This window comes from Sipha flava, unplaced genomic scaffold, assembly GCF_003268045.1.
Source record: "Sipha flava isolate LNK unplaced genomic scaffold, YSA_version1 169_pilon_pilon, whole genome shotgun sequence".
Taxonomy (NCBI): Eukaryota; Metazoa; Arthropoda; class Insecta; order Hemiptera; family Aphididae; genus Sipha; species Sipha flava.
The window spans coordinates 913,448-938,762 of record NW_020271881.1 but is presented as its reverse complement, the minus strand read 5'-3'; the positions used below and the strand labels follow the sequence as shown (position 1 = coordinate 938,762).

The following is a 25,315-nucleotide window of genomic DNA, read 5'->3' as shown; positions in this document are numbered from 1 at the left end:
CCTTATATCCGTGAGTCGTATAAGCGGAGTCTACTGTATATAAATATATATATATAAATTAATAGCTGTTCGTTAGTTACATGAATAATAATATACGTCAACGTCGGTGGTCGATAGTAAGGCCACGGTCACACGAGCGTTTTACTGACGTGCGTTACGACGGACGTCACAACGTCCGCGTTGTTGAATTATGTTGAATTATGTTACTACGGTCACACATTTGACGTCCGTCGAACATGAACGCTGTTTTGACGCACGTTAATCGTGAAAATCGTTCAATTACTTTGTATATTTTATTATTTATTACCTCAAAGTAACTGCCAACATCTCTTCTGCTGGTATCGCAGATCTCATAACTGTATCTTGACGCATTATATTTGTTTTAATTTTATTAAACAGCTCGTCAAATGTGTTTTGAGACATGCGAAAATAATTAAAAAATTTCGCATTGTCAGCTCTCAGCAAGTTATATAGATTGTAAAATGCACCATTTAATAATCGTTCACTATTTATTGGATGAACCCACCATTTTCGATTTACGCGTTTTTTTTTTTCGTAATACTCGTATAACAGAGTATACAAAAATCGCGGTATCCAAATCGTCCATTTTGTAGAATGCGAAATCAACAACTGACGTTTTATTTTACGTTCGTGTGACTAGGGTAGCGAAGTCCGTTATAACTTAACGTCCGTTCTTTCAACGCTCGTGTGACCGTGGTCTAAACAGAAACACGATTGTTGTTTTGAATTTAAGATAATGACTAACATTATCAGCTGATAATTGGTATATAATAAACATATTTAAAAGTAAATCATCAAGTAAAGAGTAAAAATAAATCATAATGCCGATGCCAACGCACAACGGCTCGGTGACATCGAAAATAATTCGCTGAAAACAATTTAATTGGTTATGTCCACAGAAACGAATGTGCACATCAATTCCATTCAGTGGCGAAGCACAAGTGTTTAAGTTGGGGAGACATTAAAATAATACGTTACAACCCCTCCCCATTTATAACTTTATATGTATTTATGGTAAAAGGGACACGGTCTTTTATTTTTTATTTCATATTTTTTTTTCGTATGAGTAGTTTACTATTCCATCATTCAACATTTCATTAATTAAATCATCAGAAATAGTGGCGAATGACAATAGTACAATATTTGAATATTAAGATACGAATATCACACCAGAAATAAATAAATCGTAAAATAAAAACCAACCAATAACTACGATAAAAAAATTGCGTTGAACGATAACGCACCAACGCGAAAAGCAATGACGATTACAATAATGTACCTATATTAAAATGAAATAATAAATACGAACGATAGACATGTCTCATAGTGCAATAATAATCCCCACTCAATAACTTATTCCCCCTGCACAACGTGTTGTTACGTCACTGCTGCGATGACACAAAAAAAAGGACGTTTGTTTATTATTGAATTATTTTACCTAATTTTTTTTACACGTTTAATATTAATGAATAATTAATAACTCATGTAAGTCATTTTTTTTTTTTTTTTTACCAAGAGGAATTACTCATTCTATATAAGTATAGTACAATGGGTATAAGGGTGTAGAATATGAAGTACAAATAATAGCATTAATAAATACTCATACCAAATTATTAAGTTAAATAATAAATAAAATAATTAGAAATTTAAGTTAAAAAAATAATAAAATTATGATTTTCTATGAAAACTTGGAAACAATTATAATAATATAATAATAAAAAATAATAATATTATAATTTCTTGTACAGTTAAAAATATTTTAAATTGTTAATAATCGTATAAAACCGTGGGAAATATTTATCATAAATAATTAACTAAATGTCCTGATAGTATTTATACTGTGAAATTTGATTCTGACCGTCTAAACATATGGCAATGTGGTCTAAAAAACCACATTTCTATAACATAAGATATTATAGATATTATCGCATATCTAAATGCTAAGTTTTATCCTATGAGTGATACGCCAAATTAACTAATTTTTTTTAGTTCTTTTTCAAGCAATTTACATATTAGACCAATCAATAATACATTTTTTTTTCACGTTCACTACAACACAATATAAAGTGTTTTTGAATTAAAATACAGTTATTTCAACTTATGTAATTTTTAAAAAGTACTTTTATTCGAATTGTTGCCTGAGCACCAAAGTTATACCGCATTGACTTTAACTTTATTAATAGTGATCATAGACGTGTTTACGGGATGGGAGTCAAGGATCAGACGACCGAATCCACGTCCAGTCAAGCGTGGGAGGCATGTGCAGGGTACGCCTGACCGCTCCCCGCTCCGACAACAAAACGGACGGAGCATACACCTCATCGGGGGTGGAACCTCTCTCGGACACCAGATTAAAATGTGCTTCTTACAAGACCACGCCCGGATAAAAAAAAAAGTCATGTGGTCTGTAGTCAGTAACGACAGTACCAGTAAATTATAGTACAGTGTTTAGTTGTACAGTATTTTAGTTATAAGAGTATTTTTATTATTTTGACATGTCAGTTATTTACTTTTAGGTCTTAATTAAAAAATATTCCTATCATTAAGAATTTCTTTAATATAAAATTAAATATTTCTTTATGTAAAAAAAAAAATAGGACTCACCATTTAAAAATTTGTTACGCTCCCACGGCCACCAAAATCTGAACTCGCCTATGGCGATGATGGACAAGTACCGATGAGTTTCTTGAAATAGTGTGTTGATAGTTAAAAGTTTGTATTTATTTACGAACGCATTCCTTTTTTATGACACTCTAGACACTAACTAATGTGCGAGAAACACATTTTACGTTCATTAAAACAACATCTGTGATATTCCATCGTGTGGGCCTGCGCTCATGTTTTCAAACACGTGTGGGTGTGCTGCCTTCGTGTAAATAAATCCTTTTAATTTATAGCGGTAAAAGTTATTCAAAATAGAAATATACGACCGACGTTTCGAGTCATTTACTGTTTGTAAAACATGTGTGCATAAATATAAATATTTAACAGGCGATGTACTATTGAATACATAGTTTAAGGGGATATACTAATTTTGAAATTTGATTACATACATATGCCAAGCTTTGGCCCTAGTCGTAATTTTTTTTCTTATTTTTTTTATTTTTTAACCAAAATTATTACTGCTCGTTTATTATAAATTAGTTTTACTTTATTAATATACAACGGAATCTTATCGCAACAGAATCGACTAGGATTGATACAGACCGTTTTCACGCGTGTTCTAAGGACTACATGGAAGGAGCATAATAGCACCAGTGATATTGGTTTTTTTTTTTAATTATTTGCAATTCAACATTGAAAAAATAATATATTACTATCCATCGTGGGCGCCCATAGGTAAATTTTCAAGAGGGGAGGGGGAACTTAAAAAAATTCTGAAATTTAAGCTAAATAAAAGTTTAATATTTTTCAACATATAAATATAAATATGTTATTTCTTATATCACTAATATTTGCATAGTATACAATAGTTAATTAAAATAAATTTTAAATACAGGAAAAAAAAAATGGAAAAGAATATAATCAAATGCATTATTTGGTGTCATATGCCATTCGATAATATATCTGTAAATTACTAATTTTAAAAAATAATCTTGGATCGATATTTATCGTCGTACACTAATCGCCTATACGATAACAGGTATGCATTTTATACTAAATATTAATAATAATAATTATAATAATGATATTATAAAATAAATTAATAAATTCATATTATATTATATAATAAAACATAATGATAATGATATTTAAAAAAATACTATTTCATATTATTTTTTCAGGGGGGGCAGGCGCCCTATCTTGCCCGTCCAATGGGTTCCCATGCTGTTCATTGACACACATGTATGTATATTCTATATCACTGCGTGCTATTTTTAAAATGATCCAATGAAGAATATCTGTTGATGACGATAGTACAAATAAACAATAATGATATGAAATAATTCAGTAATGAAAATAATGTATTATATACTTATTATAAATTTATATACAGGGTCATCGCGAGTGACAGGAGCGTACCAAGGAATTTTTTATGGGAGGAGGGGGTCTAACATTTTTATTTTATCTATTCTCTAATTATAATTATAGTTTAACTCAATACCAACTTATTACTATTAATATACTATAGTATGGTTTATACATAACAGGTATATTATATAATCTATAAACTTTGTATATTTAAGATAATAGGAAATTAAAATGCACTATATACTATTATTATACTATTTACTATTACATCTTTGAGTATGTAGAAATTTCAATGGGGGGTCCGGATCCGAACCCCCCTGGGTAAGCCCTTAACGAGTGGGTTGAGGTGTGCCCAGGCACCAGGCCCCGCGCTTAACCTTATTAAAATTATATAAACAAAAAAATAGTTTTACTCTTGAGCAACAATATTTTAAAGTTTATAAATGTGTTGATAGTAACTGGGTGGTTTATTACTCAGTACAATATATTATAATATAATTATAATTTAATAATGCACATTATTATTGATTTTACCGATGTTTCAATCAAACGAGTTATTATAAAATTATCGATCGAAAATGAATTAGCAGAAACATTAGATTACGACTAACTTATCGAAAAACACTTGAAAAAAGCTAAAAAAAAACTACTAATTTAATTACTGTATACATTATTTTTGTTTTAAAATGAACCAGTTGCACTATTAAAATATTATTATGTTATTTTTAGGCTAAGGGACTTAGCATTTGTATACTTTTTTTTAATTATTGTTAAATATAACAGAGTGCAAAATAAATTCGTTTTTCGGTGCCATGATATCAGATCTAAAATTTGAATGTGCATATTTTTGCATATTTGATAGATTTTGCAGGAGAGTGCATATTTTAAAATTGTTATGCTTATTTCGCATATTTTGACAAATTTTTCAAATTTAAAATTAAAAACTATAGATATATATTTCAACCAATCGGAAAAAAAATGTACTTAGAAGACTTAATATTTCCAGTAATATGCTATCTGCAAACTACCTCTCATATCTTGTTATAATTTTTGTGCAAGTATAAATAATACTATAAACCCGTATCAATCGTATAACCTACTGGTTATCAACCGGATGTCGAAAAAGATTAGATAAAGATAAAAGATAGTCGATATAGAATAATAGATTATTTGTTTAGTGTTCAGTTCAGTCGATTATTATCCGTCGTCGTTTTTGCGTCTCAAAACCACGCAACGTCGAATCATACGTAAAACGTCGTATATTTTGTAACATTGTGTAATACGGAAAGAACAACAGTTTACCAGTAGCCAACTATAAAGTTTTCTTTCGGTGTTTAAAGATACATTTAAATCCGATGGACACGTTTTATTTTGTGTACTATGTAGTCATTTTTTTTTTTTTTTTTTTTTAATGCATATAAATGTATATTTGTGTATTTTTTAGAGATTTAAATTCCTAAGCCTAGTTTATATATATATATTATTATTGTATAATTTTATGATATTATTACAATATACTATATTTAACTTATTTTTTTTTTATCTTATATTGTTTAATATTTCTGTATATATTAAAAGAGGATTTTATTAATATTTATTTAACAAATTATTGAATCTATTAGGATAATTAAAATATTCGGGAAGAGAATGTAATGAAAGATATCTATATAGATTCATATTGTATAATCAAGAAATATAAGGTGTGACGTAATACTAATAAACATCGAAGTATTCTTGGTAGAAAACTAATAAGTTGTATGTAATAACCAATAGATAATACGGTAAGTGTAACAAATTTATGAAATCAGGGAGATTTATTTTATTTAAACCAATATTTAAGGGCCCTAGTGTTGATGTATGGTAAATATGAGCCAATAGCTAATTTATGTATTTTGTACAAATATCTGGGAAAGAGAACTGTTTCATATAAAATAATTATTTCACACTAGGTCCCGCAAACCCTATATAACATATTTTAAAATGCAGGGGGTTAAGACATACCTCCGAGTTTTCGATATTCCTCTGTGTATATATTTATAGAATTTTACTCAGTGGCGGCTCCAGGATTCTTTTTTTTTTTTTTTTTGGGGGGGGGGGGGGCAAGAGGAAAAGCAATTTTTTTTAAACAATTTTTGGAATCTATATATCTATGTATGATGATTTACACTTTGTATTAAATCTATAATATTAAGAGCTCATAAATAATCACAGTGATCTTATTAAGTACATCATATAATTATTTAAAAAAATAAATATATATATATATATGTATAATATATTGAAAAATTATACATAATATATTATTTTTACAAAGACTAACAAAACGTATAAACATAAAGCGGATTGCTCACATTTTTTGTGGACAACCAATAGGAATGGAAAACAGTACTATTCATACCTATCATATTATAATAAAATAAAAATTAATCGAAATAGATTCCTGACAACTGATTAAATATTTGAATCAAAGTAAATTGTACAGAAAATAATACATACCATTTTAAAAATTGCACGTCTGCTATTTCAATTTTCGATATCACCGTATTATGTATTGCGATAAAATAATGCACGTAGTGACAAATATACAGTAGGAATAGGATAGGAATAGGATAGTAGCATAGGCTATGACCTATGAATATTGACAAAACGGCATCAGCGTTGTAGATTGTGACGATAAGAAATTTACCAAATTAGAATTATAAATAGAATTTCTGATAGCAACCATTGACGTAGAGAACAACACATCAAAATATCAAACATTATATTATACTATATAAAATAATGTATAGTAATAAAACTGTAATAGTCATAATACCAAATAACCATAGGTATAATTACCTTTTTTTTATAGGAATTTGGGAGGGGTATAGGCCCCCCTTTAAAGCCGTCACTGATTTCACTTGTTAACTTTCATGTAAAATTTAAAAACTATTACAGTAAAAATGTAAATAAAAATACAAATTTTTCACAGTTGATTATTTCTAGATGAAAGCCAAAGCTCAGTATAAATAAAATGTGAAATATTAATTAAGCGGGTATACATTTAATAGTGTTTTAATATGTTAAAATAATACATACCAGTAAATGATTAATAAATAACAAATAATCTGAACGCTATAGTAAATTTGAGATAATCTCTAATAGGTAAAAAATACCATTATTTTTATGCGCTACTGATACTCACTATCATATTAACCCAATTAATGCTATAAGATATAAAACAATTACCTAATTACATAATTACCTAATTATAAAACTTGGAATACACAAAGCATTTTATTTAGTTACCATTTCGACGTACTACCACGGTTGTATGGTTGTACTGTACTACGTATTTTAATGTCTTACAAGCAAAGCTTGGAACTATATGCTTTAAAAAGTACTCAAATAGGTATATGCAATCATATACCTAAAAAAAAATATCATTATATGCGGTATAATATGCAGTAAAAATTTGGAAAATATGTAATTTATTGAATAAAATACAATTTATATGTTTTAGGTTAATATGAATAAAATGAACGGAAAATTAAAAAAAGAATAAATACTGCATAATTAGCTTCCTGCTATACAAGCTATACAATCTTCATCAAACTTAATCTTTTTGAGTACATACTAAAAAGTAGAATTGATTAATGTTTAAACAATTGAAGATAGATTATTTTTATATCTATATTATAGAAACAATAGTGTGTATAAATACTGATAACGAACACTTTATAGTATATGGTTCATAAGAGTCGTCGATTCAAACTGGCATTTTAAATCAGAAATTGTTTCTAAATATTTTTCCGCTGAAATACTATTGTGTTTTGACATACGCGAGATTAAAATAATGAGTATCGGCTTAAGAACCCCTGGCTTATACTATAGTCCAAAATGCGAGTAAATACAACTGCAGTGAGCCGGGTGCATAAAATAGTATAACGCGCACCCAGACACCAAATTAATTCTTACGTGAATCTTATGTCCACCGACCGACAGATGTGTGTATGCGCAGCTCAGTCAGAGTGGTCAGGAACACAACGTGAACTAGATGATGCGTAGATGACTAATAAATAATAATCGTGTATCAATAGCGTGAAAATAAAAATAAAAAATAATTGAACAACATTAACAGTTACCTAAGTAATAAAAATCACATTTTGAAAGACTTATGGTGATTAAATATGGAAATATTCACGACGATTTATGCAAGCGTATTAATGATTAAATTATAAATTAAAATTCACAAACAACTATGACGATTACGCATGAAATATTTTTAAAAAGAAATAAAAAAAAATCCAAAAATTACGATTAGCAAACATATAAGAATGGTTGCTTGTTCACTACTGTAGTTCAAATTATAATTCACATACACAAATATTGAAATTCATCTATAATTATGCGTGCGCACAATGCGCATTATGTGCGCGCACGCGTGCGGGTGTGTGTGTGTGTGTATCGTGTGTGTTAGGTGGTGGTATAAACATCGACCATTAGAATTTGGTAGTAAAAAAAAGTATATAATGTTGCTACGACAGTGACAATGACACTCCTTTGAGTTATATAAAACTAATTGTTTCTTATAATGTTTGAGTAACGCATTTTTTAGTTCAAATAATAATAAACGATGTATTATATTAGAATAATGGGTATGCTTCCCAGATAGTGCCCAGACACACTCTCTATTTTAATCATACTAATATAGACATTTATAGAAATATCTATTTGGGTATCTATTCTATTAGGTATCTTCCTCATTAATAATAATCGTGATAATATGTATACAATGTTCATTTTAAATTAATTACTTGATAAATTATCTATCATTCCAGATTTCATTTATTTTATATTTTATTTATTTTTGTTACTTTTGTTGTTTGTATCATATTTGTATTTATGTAATAGATTATTCAATTCAATATGTAAGCTACCGACAGGCACGGATCTAGAAATTAAAAAAAGGGGGGAGGGCTAGAAGAGTGAGTTACTGCAATTATCCGTTGCGTATGACGATTTGTACGAAATCTTACGTCTAAATTTTTTAAATATTTTAAGTACCTATGGCCGATATGGTTCTACTAAATGTCTAAGGGAGGGAATTCAACCTCTATAGCCTTCCCCCTTGTATCCGCGCCTGGCTACAGATTTTTTTTTGTAAGACGTATACATTTTTATTTTTATTTTCTACACTGACCAAATACCAATAACATCAAAGTCCTCATTATTACAAACAAATACAATAAACAAACAATACAAATATGACCAAGTACAAATATCGTGATAAATTATATTACTAATAGCTATGCGTGGTGGTTAATATTTTTTTTAAAGATATAAAAATTAAAAACTACTAATGGAAGTAATATGAATTTATAAAGGTGACTTATTTTTTTTTTATTACCGAAACACCTAGATATGTTGTTAATTTTTTTTGAAGTAATTTTGTACCGAAAAATTTAGTTATCGTAAGGCGAAATTCTTACTTATTGGGATTATGACACATCCTTAGAGATGGACTTCGAGCCTATACCCCCCCTCCCCACTTAGCTAGTAATTAACTTATTGAAGGCCGTGATTGCCCTTGATAGAAGTATATAGAAATTCAGATAAAGATTTAGTATTTTGTTGATAATACGGTGAATACGATAAAGATAAAATCACCGGTTGTCAATAACCTATTTATTATACATTTAACTGCAAAGGCTCTAGTCACTGCGAGGCCATGTGCCACACGTGATTTGCGAGGCCTCTACTACCATATGGGTATTCATTTTTTTTTTAATTAGGTGCAAAATTATCCATTTTTAATTAATTAATTAATTTTAGAGAAGATTTTCATCATTACCGCTGTTTAACGACAATAAATTGCATATACAACCTATAATGTATCAGTTTTTTTGTTTTATTAAAGAGCGGTTTGTTTTTTTGTGTATATAATTAATTAATTTAAATAAAATACCTGTCAGGATGTTTGAACAATTTATATATAAAACAAAAAGTTAAATAGATTTAGAATAAAATATAATATTAGCACAAGGTACAGTATGAATCTGTATTTATATTACAGTTATGGTTACATATGCTTTAAAACTCTTCTGCTTTTTTTTCTGACCGAAGTGTCTTCAATCAAATTCTCAAAAGATGTAACAAAAGCGTTATCACCTTATAATACAAATGGAAATTACCATTTTCTTTATTTTCTTATGAATAAAAAATGTTTGGTTTAAGAATTATTTAGAAAATTATTTGATATGTATATGACTCTCAAGAAAATAAAACAAAGTGCTCTCAAGAAGCACAAATTCATTATAAAAATATTTTAAATTATGAGTGAAGCGAAGGATCTTATGATTTTACAATGATGTTGATTATTTTTTTTTTCTGTGAACACTTTTTCGTATAGAAATCATGGCCCAAATAATTTCGTTAAGCAACTAAAAAGATTCAAAATTAAACTGAGGTGGTATTTTAATAAAGTCATTTTTTGAAAATCTCAATACTCTTTCCAGGAATTATGAAAAATCTGCCATAAAAAAAATTTTTACTCTATAAATTTTAGTTATTTAGTCATAATTCTAAAAGTATTGGGACTAGAAACTTGAAAATTTTATCCTATATTAAAGACTTATTTCTTTGTGTTGGACATATTTTCAAAATAATTTGAGTACATTTATCCTAAATATAGAAATTTAAAATCATCCAACTTTATGAAAGATTTTATGTAATACAATTTGTAATATCTGATAAAAAGTTCTGAAAATTGTATGACTTTACTCATATAATTCATATACTCATATATTACCTAACAATCCTTGAAAAATTTAAAAAACCAATTTTCAGGAGTTTTAATTAATTAATATAAATTCGTATATGAAAATCTACTGTTTTAGTGACAATTTTCAACTTTAAATGTGTTAAAATGTTTTTTGGGGGATAAGATCATTATGGAAATTGGAGCACAGATATAAAATATGTTTTGAATCTTTTGGCAAAGGAAATTTTGATCGTGTTAAGAATTAAATATTTTATGAGGGTTTAATTACAAAAAACCTTACCAAATATTAGACTGAGGCTTTGCTCAGAATCGTTTAATACTAATGAAATTAATTATTATTTCTTTAAAACTCAATATATTCATGTGTTTAATAAAAAAGAAAACAATTATCAGACAGGTATCCGAAAATATCTATCTAAAATTATCAAAATATTATAATCGTTCAAAATAGCGTAAAATCGCGACCACCCCGCCCTATCGCTCCCAGTCATTCCTACTACAACAGATACGAGCCGGGTAATCGAAATCCCAAACTTTGCTGTCAATATATTAAATACCTATAAGACCTAAATTTCCTTATTAATTTATAATGTGTTTAATAATATAATACAAAGTATATTATATTTAAAGTAAAAAATAAAAACCTATGTTATTACACGGCTTATAGACATTATGAATTAAATAAATTGTATTTTTTTCCTTTTTGAGCGGTCATGCAGCACTTCCTGGCTTGCCCTAACCACACGCCACTTTAACTAAAACTAATAGCTTCCTCCCTTTAGCTCAGAATCTATAACACATTTTTAGGAATGTCAAAATTGATACAAAATGATTTAATTTCATATATTTCTGAATAAGTATAGAATTAAATTAAAAAGGAAATTAAGAGGTACATGTATTATTCTATTTGGTGGTTCTACTTCCAATTGATGATACTACACACTTTTACCATAATTTTATATTTTAAATTTTGATAATAATCAATTACTATAAATAATTGCTTGGAAAATATAAGCAATTAATACTAAATTAAATATTTATTTGTCCACATTAAATATACATAGTCCGACACGGACGACCGACACGTTCCGCACCGTCAAAACATTCTTCCGGATTATGTTTTGTCGGTCCGGTTCGCGTTGTAACGGTGGGGTGCGGTCGCATCGATCTGAATTATCTCATATAAACCAATAATATAATGTTTCGTTGTGCCTGTACGTGCTGTAACGGTCCATGCTTTGCCGTGACGGTGTGAATCGGGCTTTACTCGTATGACATAAGCAGGTACGAAGAACGTTCGACGAGTAAATGAAAAACAACAAAAGTGAATCGTCTAAATTCGTCCGACAGAGGGAGGCGATCGTTCCTGTTGTGTTAATCTCTATCGATCCTTTTATTACAACTCGACGTTTTACTCGTAATTTGTCGTCTTTCCTTCCCAAACCACACAGCAACGTCTTTTGCAGACCATACATTTAAAACTGTCATTGCCGCGGTGTACTGAAAACAACTCGTGCTCGCAAACCGCACCCACCAGCTACCATCTCTATGCCTTCTTCACTATAATCCCTACCACTATTTAATACCTTAGCTGTATTTCTGTACCGACGCGGCACCAACGTCAATCACCGCTTGCTGAGCACCGGACGCCGACTTACGAACTTCGGTCTTCTGCCCTCGCACCCGAGCATCAACACGTTCAGATCGCACAGCCCTGAAAAGGTATCGTGTTTATTGTATTTTATATTCGTATTCGTCTTGCCGTCGATTTGAATACGATGGCGATTGAAAAACGATTTATACGTTTTAATTTGATTTTTTTTTTTATAAATTCGGGATTAGTTTATTTTCTTTGGATTCAGTTGTGAATGAGACTTTGGAAGTATATATGTTTCCTATACCGCAATGATAAATACAAACGTAATGTCTAATTGTACTGATCAATGTTGCCTTTACGAGCAAATAATGTAACATAAATTAATTTATGATATTATGATTATGACCATAGGTTTAGTTAAACTGGTGTACGATAATTACTTATAACTTTATAAATAGAAGAAAAGTCTCATATTTAATAAATAATAATACCACCGGCATAAGTTAAATTGGGTTTAAAACAGCGTCTAAGAAAAATATGTCTTACAACTTGTCAACAATTATACTCGTGCAATATTTTGTTTGTTTTAACAACTGTATTTGTCAACATAATTTTACAATACCATTTACACAAAATTCATACAATATGTTTTAAAAAGAAATTAAATTTCATTTTTATGAATTTTGACCAACTATTGACATATAATCGTTGAATACTGATTTATATACTTAAAATTTATAAATGTACCAAATTAATTTTTTTCTTCAATTATTTATAACAGAGATATAAATATGGCTAAAAATCTAAGAATACTAGTTAAATATAAATTATAAAAAAAAAAAAATTAATTGAGAGATGTTATCAATTAGTTTTTACATTAACTGCTATAATTTATAAGATGCTTTTTATTATAAATACGTAAACATATGTTACATAAGTAATTACTAGAATAGAAATGTGTTTCATTATTCAAAGAATTCAAATAATCAATTTAATTTTGCTTATTTTTGTATATTTGCTCGATTTTTACTTGTTTGATCGTATTTTTACAATCGCCAAGCTTTTAGTGCATATTTGAGGTTTTTCGTAATATATTACGTCCAGGGCCGTATTTATGCCTAGGCCCGTGAGGTCCGGGCTTAGGGCGGCAAATTTAGTAAGAAATAAAAAAAAAAAATCATATTAATATTTTATGCATTTATGTAACTGCATAAATTAATATTATATAATATTTAATAGTAATATAAATAATATTTAATATTATAATATAGATCAGTGTTTCCCAACTTATTTTACCCGCGGAACCTTTGCAAGAGCTTGAACGTTTTATGGAACCCCAATATTTTTTCTATAATTTTAATACAGGCAAGTGTTAGGTATACTTAAATGAGTGGGTTATCGGACACTTCCGGCATAAGAGTGTCATTAATATAAAAAAAAAAAATGGACGGCTTTAACATTTTATTTTGTTTATTACAATTATAATATTATAAATGTAATATTAAAGCTTAAAATTTAATATTTGTCTCCCATTACCTCTAAGATAGATTCAATGAAAAGATTGAAATATTTTCATAGTTTTTTCATAATTGTTTTTAAATCTGGAGTTATTCCTGAAAGTGAGATTCGTAAGTCCGAAGCTGCGTTCAGTTGATTTCGAAACTTATTCTTTGTCTTTGTATACGCTGAAAAGCTACAAACTATGCACCTCATATTGGGAAATGTGTCAATTCCAGTTCTATGTTGAGTTATATGTTCAAATCATAGTCCAAATCAAAATATTGCTAATTAATTTATATTTTCTTAAATTTCTCACGGAACCCCTCGCGTAAGCTCACGGAACCCTTAGGTTCCGCGGAACACTAGTTGGGAAACACTGGTATAGATATCTGTGTATAAAATATACGGGCGCATGACACTGAAAATGTCAATAACACGAAATCTTTTTTCTTTTAATGTGAGCTATAAAGATAAGATACCTAGGTACATAATGTAAGTTGCTCCTAAAAGTAATTACGATACTAATATAGTATATATAGAAGTTGACTAGAGATATTGTGTATCTATATCGCACACGACGAATTAGAATTGATAATTATTAGTTTTGTTTATAATGACTATTGACCTAATTTCTTTAAAATTTAATAAATTTATTAGAAATAATTACAATATTTTTTTTTCTTGAGGTAGAGGCGGCATATTTTAAAGGGCCTAGGGCGGCACTTGTTCTAAATCTGGTCCTGATTACGTCAAATATTCCTGACCAATAATGTATGACAATTATTTTTACAAAACGGTAAAAACCTACAGACATGAGACTTGACATGGGTGTAGTATGCATGGGACTGTGGGAGCTGTAGCCTTTATAAAAATTTCTGTAGCCCTTTATTTTATTTAAAATTAAAAAAATTCTAGTCCTAAATATTTTTATATTTTTTCCTAAAATTCATCGAGCTTTAAATATTAGCAGTCTATAGTGTATGGACAATTATTGCACTAACATACTTATTTTTATCACAAACATGTTTATTTATAGATCAACGTCGTATTAATTTTTTAGATTAACCATATGTGATCGTTGAGCTATGCATTGTCGTGTTGTCTGATGATATTATAACGATAACGGATAATAATTTGTATGGAACATAATAATAATTTATCTATCGGTATTTTAATATTTAAATGACTCATTTCTGCTAGACTTAGGGAACTTGGAAACAGGACCAACTCAAACTAAACTAAACATAAATACTTACTAGAGGTGGGCAAAAAACAGATGTTTTTAAAACATTGAGGTTTTATGTTCGATAAATCGATGTTTAGTTAGTCTTTATGTTATGTGTTTAGTTTATGTTAGTCTTCGATATATCGAAGAAAACATCAATGTTTTGAAATTTTTTATATTAGTTTTTCCTTAAAATTATTTGTACTAAAATTTTGCCTCGCACCAAAATTTGTCAGTTGTCACAAATGTTGATATGTTTATTCAGTGAATTTTTAAACTTGTTAAATAGGCGACACAAATATTGCTCAGTGACAATGTATTTTCGCTTAGTTGATAGCGTGGGCAAAACACAATTAACTGTTAAAAGAAGATATTTTTTTAAGTATTGTAAAATAAAATGTCAGGTAAAGAATGAAACACCTATAAATTGTTTTTTCTATGAAATGTTCTCTTTCACTTTAATTCAAAGCAAAGATAAGGTGTTTTTGGAATACATTTTTCTAGTCCTATGATATAGTCCCCACAGATAATAATACCAAGCTATGTCCATGATACTTGATAGTAGTGTGTTCTATATATTTGGATCAATAAGTACCACGAATAAAGGGGCCCACACAATACGATTAAACACAACGGTTTTTATCGTCACGATAAAAACGGTCGGTCAGAACTGAAATGCGTGGGAAAAATCTGACGTTGAAACACGATGGTATTTATTTCTATCGTATTGGTTTTAAACACGACGGGTTTACTTGTTATCAATTAAATTGTGTAATGTGTGGGTTTTCCGATAAAAATCGACATGTTTATTGAACGAAAACCATCGTGTTTCGTCATAGTGTGTGGGCCCCTTAACGTAGGGTTGCCATAAACTAAGGCAAAGCCAGGACAAAACAAACAAATTATTGAGTATTATACTTTTTATATAACTTTTAATATATTAAGAGGACCAGTGGCGTATACAAAGGAGGGATGTGGGAATCAGATTCCCCTAGGCCTTTCTTTAAATATTATAAAATAATGTTCTTAGTGTGAGGGCGTTAAAAACGTAAAAAAAAATAATGATTTGTTTGCAAATAATCCCCCCCCCCCCCCCATACAAAAGTTATCTATACGTCACTGAAGAGGACCATTAATGGTCGGCAATATAATATATAAAAATCTTTTTGTAAAATAAAATTTATTATATGTGTAAATTACAAATTATGTTTTTATTATAAATTGTTAATCGATTACGATTAAAAATATATTTGAAATAAACTGGTCGAAATTAAAAATTAAACAATACTACATTTCCTCTAGACGTCTAAGCCGGGGCATATGGACATCTCGATAAAATTTTTCGGGACACCGAAACACGAAGTCTAAAACCGGTGACAATCCCGGTTTGTATGGGACGTATGGCAACCCTACCTAAACGTATTATTGCGATACCGTAACTTAATTTGTATTTATGCATATTATGAATACAGTCTGAGCATATTTTTATACATTTTTACCGCATAAATGCATGCATATTTTTCGATTTTTTAGAGCAGTGGTGGCCAAACTACGGCCCGCCATCATTTAATATATGGCCCGCGAAAGTATTCTACATTACAACACCTATTTGCATAACTGTAATATTTTACATTTACGTAAAAAAAAAAATTGAAAAATGCATTTTTTTATGGCCCGAGGTAAAAAAAAGTTAGGCCACCTCTGTTTTAGAGCATAAACATCCGTTTTCTAGTAATTACAATACATCGAATTCGAAAAATGATACCGAATAAAACTTTAATTAATGTATAACTAAAAATTATGCATTGATTTTGAATCAAATGTACTATAAATAATGTATTATAGAATATAGCCGATATTTAAACTATTAAGTAAATAAAAAGTATAAAGTATTAAGTTATAAATATAAAGTATAGTTATATATTTTTTTGGACCAAAATCAATTTTTGAAACTATTAAAATAAACAGACACTCGTTCACGAAATTATCTTTTGTCGTACTTTAAACTGTAATCGTTAATAGAAAAAAACGTTTTCATATTTTTAAGGTTAAGGAAAACGCTTTTGTTTTATTTTGTATTTTATTTGCAAGCAATAAACACAAATTGTCTTGCTTAAACAAATAGTGTGCATTAACAATATTACATATTTCATTAGTTACTTACAAAATTAGACAATAAAGCTGTTGATAGAAATAAAAATAAAATTACCATTAGGATGGAAATCGTCGTTGATAGATATAATAAAATGTGTCGGGTTGACGTTTATCAAAATTTAATTTTGTCAAAACTGCATTAGTCGAACTTACCTCATCTAAATTACCATTTTTTTTCTATATAATATATATATAAATGTTTTCTATAGCTCTCTCTCCAAAATGGCACGTGTCATAACTGTTTCAGTAGCTAGGTACAATATTTGTGTTTACCCGTAGTAAAAAACGGTATTTTGTTTCAAAAGAATACTATTTGATTTTTTGCATGAAAATGTATTTACTGTATGATTATTTCACTATAAATTCTTGGTTTACTCGGTCGCTTTTCCGTCAGTTACGAACAAAGCATATTTATAATATTCTTCTAAAAGATAATTTATCTACGGTGGAACATAAAATCAATATGAAAAGGTACAATTTTCTTTTGTCCAAGTCGCGTCCTGGTTTATACGTGTAATTGATATATATATAAACATATTCCTTTTCACTTTTATAGATTGAGGAATATTATTTGTATGAATAGTGTGTTTAAAAATTTAATATAATTTAGATATTATAAATTATTTTTTTTCTAAAGTGTATTTATTACAAATAAATTAATAGGTAAATAATATTATATCGTTTAGATTTTTTATTTTATAAAACGGGTTCTTTTTTTAACAATAATTTTTTAACAAAATTAAGAGGTGGTATATTTTTCGTTTTAAACCTAGTTATACTAGGTACTGTGATCCTAAAAGTTTGAGAACCACTGTATTAGACAATAGATATAGATACTTTTTGATATATATATAGATAATAAAATGATTACATACTACAATGTAAAAAGTTTAAAAAAAAAGTATGTAGTTAGTATTAGGCAGTATATATAGGTAGTATTTATAGGCAGTATTACTACATATCACCGATTTGTTATTATTTTCAACTGTTTGCCATAATATCGTGCAATTCCCTCTTGTTTAATCAAAGATAAGTTTAGGTACTTAATATAGTATTTTGCTAGTATTTGTTGTGAGCAAGCTCTTGAGTATATATTCTTATGACGTTAATTTTATCAACAATTCATAAATTTGATTAGCAACTGCAATTTTACCAACAAGTATTTGCAGTTTGCACTGTTGACTTTTTTCTATAATGTGTTCGTCATACATGAGTATTATTTTTAAATTTTTACAATAATGGGTAAAAAAAAAATTTGGGTATAGGAATATGCATAACTTAAAGGAAATAAAGCATTTTGTGATTTATGTGACGAAGTTAAAAATAGTAAATATAATAAAATATAAACAAAAATTATTCACATGTATACGTAAATATACGTATACACGTGACTAATATGTAATATATTAAATATAATGAATAATATTATATATATATATAATACAATAAATGAATAATTAGACGCGTATATGGATTTTTTAAGTACCTACACGGTTTTAGATTAACGAATCATTAATTTCACGTGAATACGTATATACGTGAAATAGGGAGAACTATTTGTTATGTTTGTCCACTATATAGTGAAAATTAATTATTAAAAATTACATGAATTAATATTTATTTAATTTTGTATCAAGTTTTGAAACAGAATATAATTTACAATTTTTTCATTTTGGTGTATAATTAAGTCATCTAATTAAGTAATATATTCATCAAATATTTCTAAAATTTGATTATGAGTTAATAAGACCAAATATTTGATGACACTCGTCGTTTCTTGGTCAGATAAACATAAGATAATTATACTAAACAATACTAGAGATACATTTTTGACTTAGTTTTCGTACTGACATTTAAAAGGCTCTCGTATCATTAATCATTATACGAAATAAAAATAAATATAATTGCTTCATTCTTTAAGATAATAGAGATTAACTTATTTTATGTATGTAGAATATCAATAATAAAAATAAAATATATGTATAGAACTCCAAATAGATGTTTAATTTAAAAACTATCATCAAAATAAACTAAAAGTAGATTTTCAAATAATAATTTTGATGATTTTAATAATTTTCTAAATTGGCTGATAAGTATTCTTATTCTTTTTTTCCAGCTTCATTGATTATCGATATAAAAGTCATACCAAGATAAAACATGTAAGTAATTATTACTAGAAAGATATTATTATTTACATTTTGAAATGTAAGTTTATTTAAAATTACATTATTCAGTTAATTCTTTAACGAAAAGCATATATTTTGAAGACATTCAACTGACATTGAAAAAAATATTAATTTAATTTTTATTTCAGTATAATAACTATTATTATGCTATTATGTTTCAGGAACGTAAAAATATTTTTGATTGTATTGATATTCCTTTGCGTCCCGATTATTGGTAAGGTCATTTTCAATACAAAAACTGGAGAATTTTTTGGTAATTATTTGTCGTATAAATGTAAACTGATTCATAAAAACATTATGACCTTTTTTCAGGACAATATTTTCAAGTAAATTAATTTTTACTATTTTTTATTTGTAAAAACAATATAATAATTATTAAATATTTGAATTTTAAATCTTTATATTTTATTATTTACGATCAGAAAATGTATAGTAAATTGATGGTCATGAAATGTATAAAAAATTATATCAGGGAATTTTTATAATTTAATATAATAAATATGTTTTGTCCTGTAGGTTGGGAAATACCTTACATATTTTGTGGAGATCATTTTACCCACGTCCTGGCCACTGTTTGCGGCAACAATCCATATAGTGGAATGCCAGGAGGTATCTATATTAAGTTTTTTTACTAAACATTATTTTATAGTATGAAGTACTATAAATATATTAGGCTGATGTAAAATGAAGTTATTTTCAATGGGTGCGACTCGTTTGCGCACATTTACCTTTTTTACGACACGATTGCGCACAAAATCACAAATCGTTTGCGCACACATACTTTAGGTTTAAATAATAAAGGTACAACTCGTTTGAGCATATTTCCTTTCTTTTGCTTTATTTTAATTAATTAATAGACTGTATAAAATAATAATATATATGCATATTGTATATATATATATATATAAAAAAAAAAAAAAAATATAAATTAAGATTTAACTGTTTTGCATTTCTAAGTATTTATTGTATAATTTAACATCGAGCTACCAGATATCGGCGAGAATAAGATATATATACAACAATATAATACAGATAAAAGTAATAATAACGTCAATGATTATACGCGTAAACAATATTGTCAATTATTAATTTAATATTACAAAAAATTAAAATATTTTAAAAAACATGCATTGTAGGTTTAATAAATAATAATAGTAGTCTATTAGTTATAAAATTATACTAATTTAGAATGGTGGCATTTAAGTCTGATTTTCTTTATATAAGTTAAACGATTAATAATATTATTTTTATATTCATTCCAAATGTTTTCCGATTGTATCTTCTTATTGATTATCTCTTTTCTTTTGAAATTTATGATTTTATTGTTTATCGAATTAATTTTTAAATGAGTGTCACTTTGAATTTCAATAATGACGTCGATTACTTGATGTATGTGCGGATGAGTAGTGTAAAACTGACTGTTATATTGTTTGTGATAACTCTCTGCACCATTAGTAGTCTTAGGATTATTAGTAGGTTTACAAGCCCATAATGTTGGAGGAAAATTGATGTCCAATGCAATGTAATTTTCTAAAATATAATCGAAAAATATAGAAATATTACTAGACGTAGTACTTGGTGCTATCGACATAAGATCACAAAATCCATCAGAAACTTCGTCAGGAGGTAAATAACTTAATCCAAAAAAAACATTTCATCCATTTGCCAACTTCTGAATCGTTGTTTAAGTACTCGCTCGATAATAATTTATGTTGTTGAATATGTCCAAGCCAATTTTGCCCTAAATGAAAGTTACAACACGTAATTTTGCAGTAAGGGAAAATTTGCAATACTGCATTATGCACAGATTTTTCAAAGTTGACATGAAAATTGCTTAAATTTATTATATTACCAGTAATTTGAATACATATATTTTGTAATGTTTTCCACATATTGATGTAAGTATCAGTATGTTTGTTACTTAAAAAACAAAACGCCACAAGAACATAAAAATTGTTTTTAAATACGTAAACAGTATAAAGTTGAACAAAATATTTCGGAGCGAATGAAAATGTCCCATCCCCAAAAACGTGTTCTGCACTTTGTAGCAATTCTAAATTTTGTTTACATGTAAATATAAATATATTTTCATCATCATTAACGAAAGAAAATTTATTACCTTTGTAAGTAAGATTATGCTGATCATCAACTAATTGTTTTTTATCATCTTCTAAAGATCTCGGTATGTTTGGAAAAGATTTTTTTCGTTTTTCATACATGGATCTTCGAATTAATTTCATATCGCTATATTGAACATGTTCGGAGTTATCATTGTTTTTCAATTCCCGGCGTATTAGTTTATTTGGTATAATATATAAATCCTCTTCAGCTCTACATTTCAATTTGCTTCTTACTTAGGGTTGCCATAAATTTATAAGGCGAAACAAACAAATTATTGAGTAATATACTTTTAATATATTGGGAGGACCAGTGACGTATACAAGGGGGGTTGTAGAGGTCAGTTTCCCTAGGCCTTTTTTTAAATGTTATAAAATAATGTTCTTAGTGTAAGAGTGTTAAAAAACGTAAAAAAAGAAAAATAATAATAAAATAAAAATTATGATTTGTTTGCAAATCATCACCCCCCCCCCTGCCATACAAAAGTTATGTATACGTCACTGAAGAAGACCATTAATGGCCGGCAATCATTGGCGTGCGCAAATTTTGTCCGCAGGGGGGGCCCTTAAAAAAAGTGAACCAAAGATTCTTGTACTAAATACAGTATAATTAAAAAATTTAAATTTTATAAATTATTTATTTTATTCAAAATACAAATATAAAAATAAATACTCTTTAAACTTACACAATTTATGTCTAAGAAATCCTTATTTACATATTATTATACTATTTACAACTCCATCCTTCTGTCAACGAGAGTAAGGTTTTTTGAATGCATGAATTACATCTTCAATTTTTATATTATATTCAAGTTTTGATTAGTCTGATTAATAACTAATAACTTTATTACATTTATTTACAGATATAAATTCTATACTATATAATTAAAACAGGCTTTACTTTATTCATGTAAAATGTAAAAATGTTCGCCATCTTGTATAATATAGATATGCACCTAAATAAGAAAAATCCGGAGTCCACAAGGGGGCCACGGCCCACCCGGTTACCCCCGTGCGTACGTGTCTATGCCGGCAATATAATATTTAAAAATCTTTTTGTAAAATAAAATATATTATATGTGTAAATTACAAATAATGTTTTTATTATATATTGTTAATCGATTACGATTAAAAATATACTTTGAAATAAACTGGTCGAAATTAAAAAAATAAACAATACTACATTTCCTTTAGACGTCTAAGCCGGGACATATGGACGTCCCGAAAACATTTTTCGGGACACCGGGACACGAAGTCCAAAACCAGTGACAATCCCGGTTTTCCGGGACGTATGGCAACCCTATTCTTACTACTTCTCGATGAATTGTTCGGTCGTCGTACTCGTCATGGGTATGCGTGTTTGTCATTTTTAAAATTTTATATGATCTTATATGACTTACGGAACATTTTTTATTTGTACACCTAAAATGTTTATCGCCAGATTTTAAAGTTCGGAATTCTCTAAATTTATAACTTTCTATGTTTAAACATTTTTTTTCTCGACGCGTTTCAAAAACATCACAAATTTCGATATCCGTAGTCAATACAGTTAGTAGTTATAGTACAGCTTTCTGGCGAACGATTGTTTAAAAGTATAACGCTTTAGTAATACACGACGATTATTTTAAATCATTATATATTGATATTGATATGCTGGTAATTTGTACTGATAATTTGTACCGATAATTCAATTACTTTAGGTAAGTTCAAATTTAAAAATATAAAATACATGTTACTTAGTGATTATGTTGTGCGCAAAAGAGTCGTCCGTTTACAGGTAAACGACTGATTTTGTTGTGCGCAAACGAGTCATCGATATCTAGGTAAAAAATTTAAATTGTGCGTAAACAAGTTGCACCGATTTTCAATACATGAATTTACCTATATCAAATAAAATATATTCAATTATGTACATGGTAATTGATGGTAATCCAAAAAAATATTAAGAAAATTCTAATGAGCTTTTATGGATGTACTGCAATAATATTCACTAAAAATTAAGTAATTTATTAATAAGATTAAATAAATAAGTTAGTAAGGTATAGTTTAAAAAGAAAAATTTAAATATAATGATATACGAACTCTAATTCTTATATAGTACAAGTATAATATGTGAATTATTTGTTTACTAATAATAAATAGAAAAGAAAATACTTAAAAATTAATTGCATTCATGCTTAGTGTCTTGTAACTACAGTAAAATTTATAAATTTTATTATAACTTGCATATTCAACTAAAATTGGTCTATATTTCAAGTTCAAGGTTTGAAATCAACAATAAAAGACCTTGCTATGGAATGTTGCGATCAATCATGTACTATGAACTACCTGAAACAATACTGTGTTACAAATTCAAGGTATTAAATTTAGCTTATTAATAATTATAATTTAGAAACACTGAAAAGTATATAATTTAGTATGTTAGTGTAGTCGTATGCTCAAATATTACTTTTTGACTGTATTTTGTACTTAAAATATGTTTTCTTTCGATAAAAATGAATTATTTACATTTTATTTTAATTTATTAAATTTAAAAAAAGGAATCATAATTAGTTACATTATTGATTAACTTAATTCCTGTAAACTTATGCAGCATGTGTTTGAGATAGAGAGCTATGTGTACTGCTAAATATAATAATTAAGAACATAAAATAAATATAAATATAATGGTTGTTAAATTTAAATACAAAAATCAAACAAAATCTAAAAACTTAAATTTAAAATAACAAAAAATTTTCTTAAAAGAGAAATGTTTTATATTATACAGAACAGTGTTAACAATACATATTTAAATACAATAACTCGCTGAATATATGTACAACAAACAATAAATAACAAACTTGAAACAAAATTGAGATAATCTATCGCAACTCATTATTTAATTCTAAAAATAAATATTTATATACCAAATATTTAATATTAGTGATTTTTTTTCCCATGTATCGATTTTTAAATTCGACAAGAATAGAATTGAAAAAATTCTGATCCAAATAATTCACATAACATCGAGTCTGAAGCTCATTTATATGAATTTTAAGGCCGTTTGCATAAAACAGTAAAAAATATAATGAGTTATTAGTGTATGAGTTATTCATTGCTTTTGTTTAGGAATGAGTTGAAAGAAATTTTAGTTCACCTACAAAGTATATCACCCAAATATTAACGTTCAATAATTCTACAATAGACTATAATACAAACGAGATACTTGTAGGGGTACATACGTACATTGACCATTCTGTATGACAATTAGAATATAAATATAGATACTTATTGGTTGTTTACTGATATTATATTGTATATACAATTGAGTTTTATAAATTGTTAATGATTTTTTTTTTTTTTTTTGTAGCTTATCAATTCAAAAATTGAATTTGTAATGCAACGAACGCCTTTGATATATTCGTAATAAAAAAAATTAAAAACAATTAGTACACCTAACCAATTGTTTTTTTATCAATAATTAATTATAATAACTAACAATTTAAATTTAACTAATTTTTTTTAATCTAATCGTAAATATTTATAACTTAGGAATTTATCATAACATTTGATTTAAAAGTGAATCTAATTATGTATGTATTATAATAATGCGTTAATCTATATTTTGTAGTTTTTATACGTTCAAACCTATGCTAAATATTGCGTAAAATTTTATATTCATTATTCAACTAACATTTATATTTTATATTATAATTTAATTCAATAAATTCATAATTTACAGTTATCTACTGCGTTTATAACTAGATTATTAACCAAGACCTTAAACCACCAGTGTGTTGT

General features: G+C 27.6%; 1 protein-coding gene across 1 annotated transcript; it reads left to right on the top strand.

The window, feature by feature from the left end:
- Nucleotides 1–12,398: 12,398 nt before the first annotated feature.
- On the top strand, nt 12,399–24,969 carry LOC112679872 (bombyxin E-1-like). The gene is made up of 6 exons (XM_025549808.1): nt 12,399–12,478; nt 19,349–19,391; nt 19,580–19,632; nt 19,935–20,027; nt 23,793–23,892; nt 24,885–24,969. Coding segments are annotated over exons 2-6 (276 nt in total). The 5' UTR covers nt 12,399–12,478; nt 19,349–19,389; the 3' UTR covers nt 24,913–24,969.
- The last annotated feature ends 346 nt before the right edge of the window (nt 24,970–25,315 follow it).

What these genes read in the sequence shown, in the direction of transcription:
- LOC112679872 (XM_025549808.1), top strand. An exon ending in ATATAGTGGAATGCCAGGAG is followed by an intron (nt 20,028 to 23,792) that starts GTATCTATATTA and finishes CTATATTTCAAG; the next exon opens with TTCAAGGTTTGAAATCAACA. An exon ending in TACTGTGTTACAAATTCAAG is followed by an intron (nt 23,893 to 24,884) that starts GTATTAAATTTA and finishes TTTTTTTTGTAG; the next exon opens with CTTATCAATTCAAAAATTGA.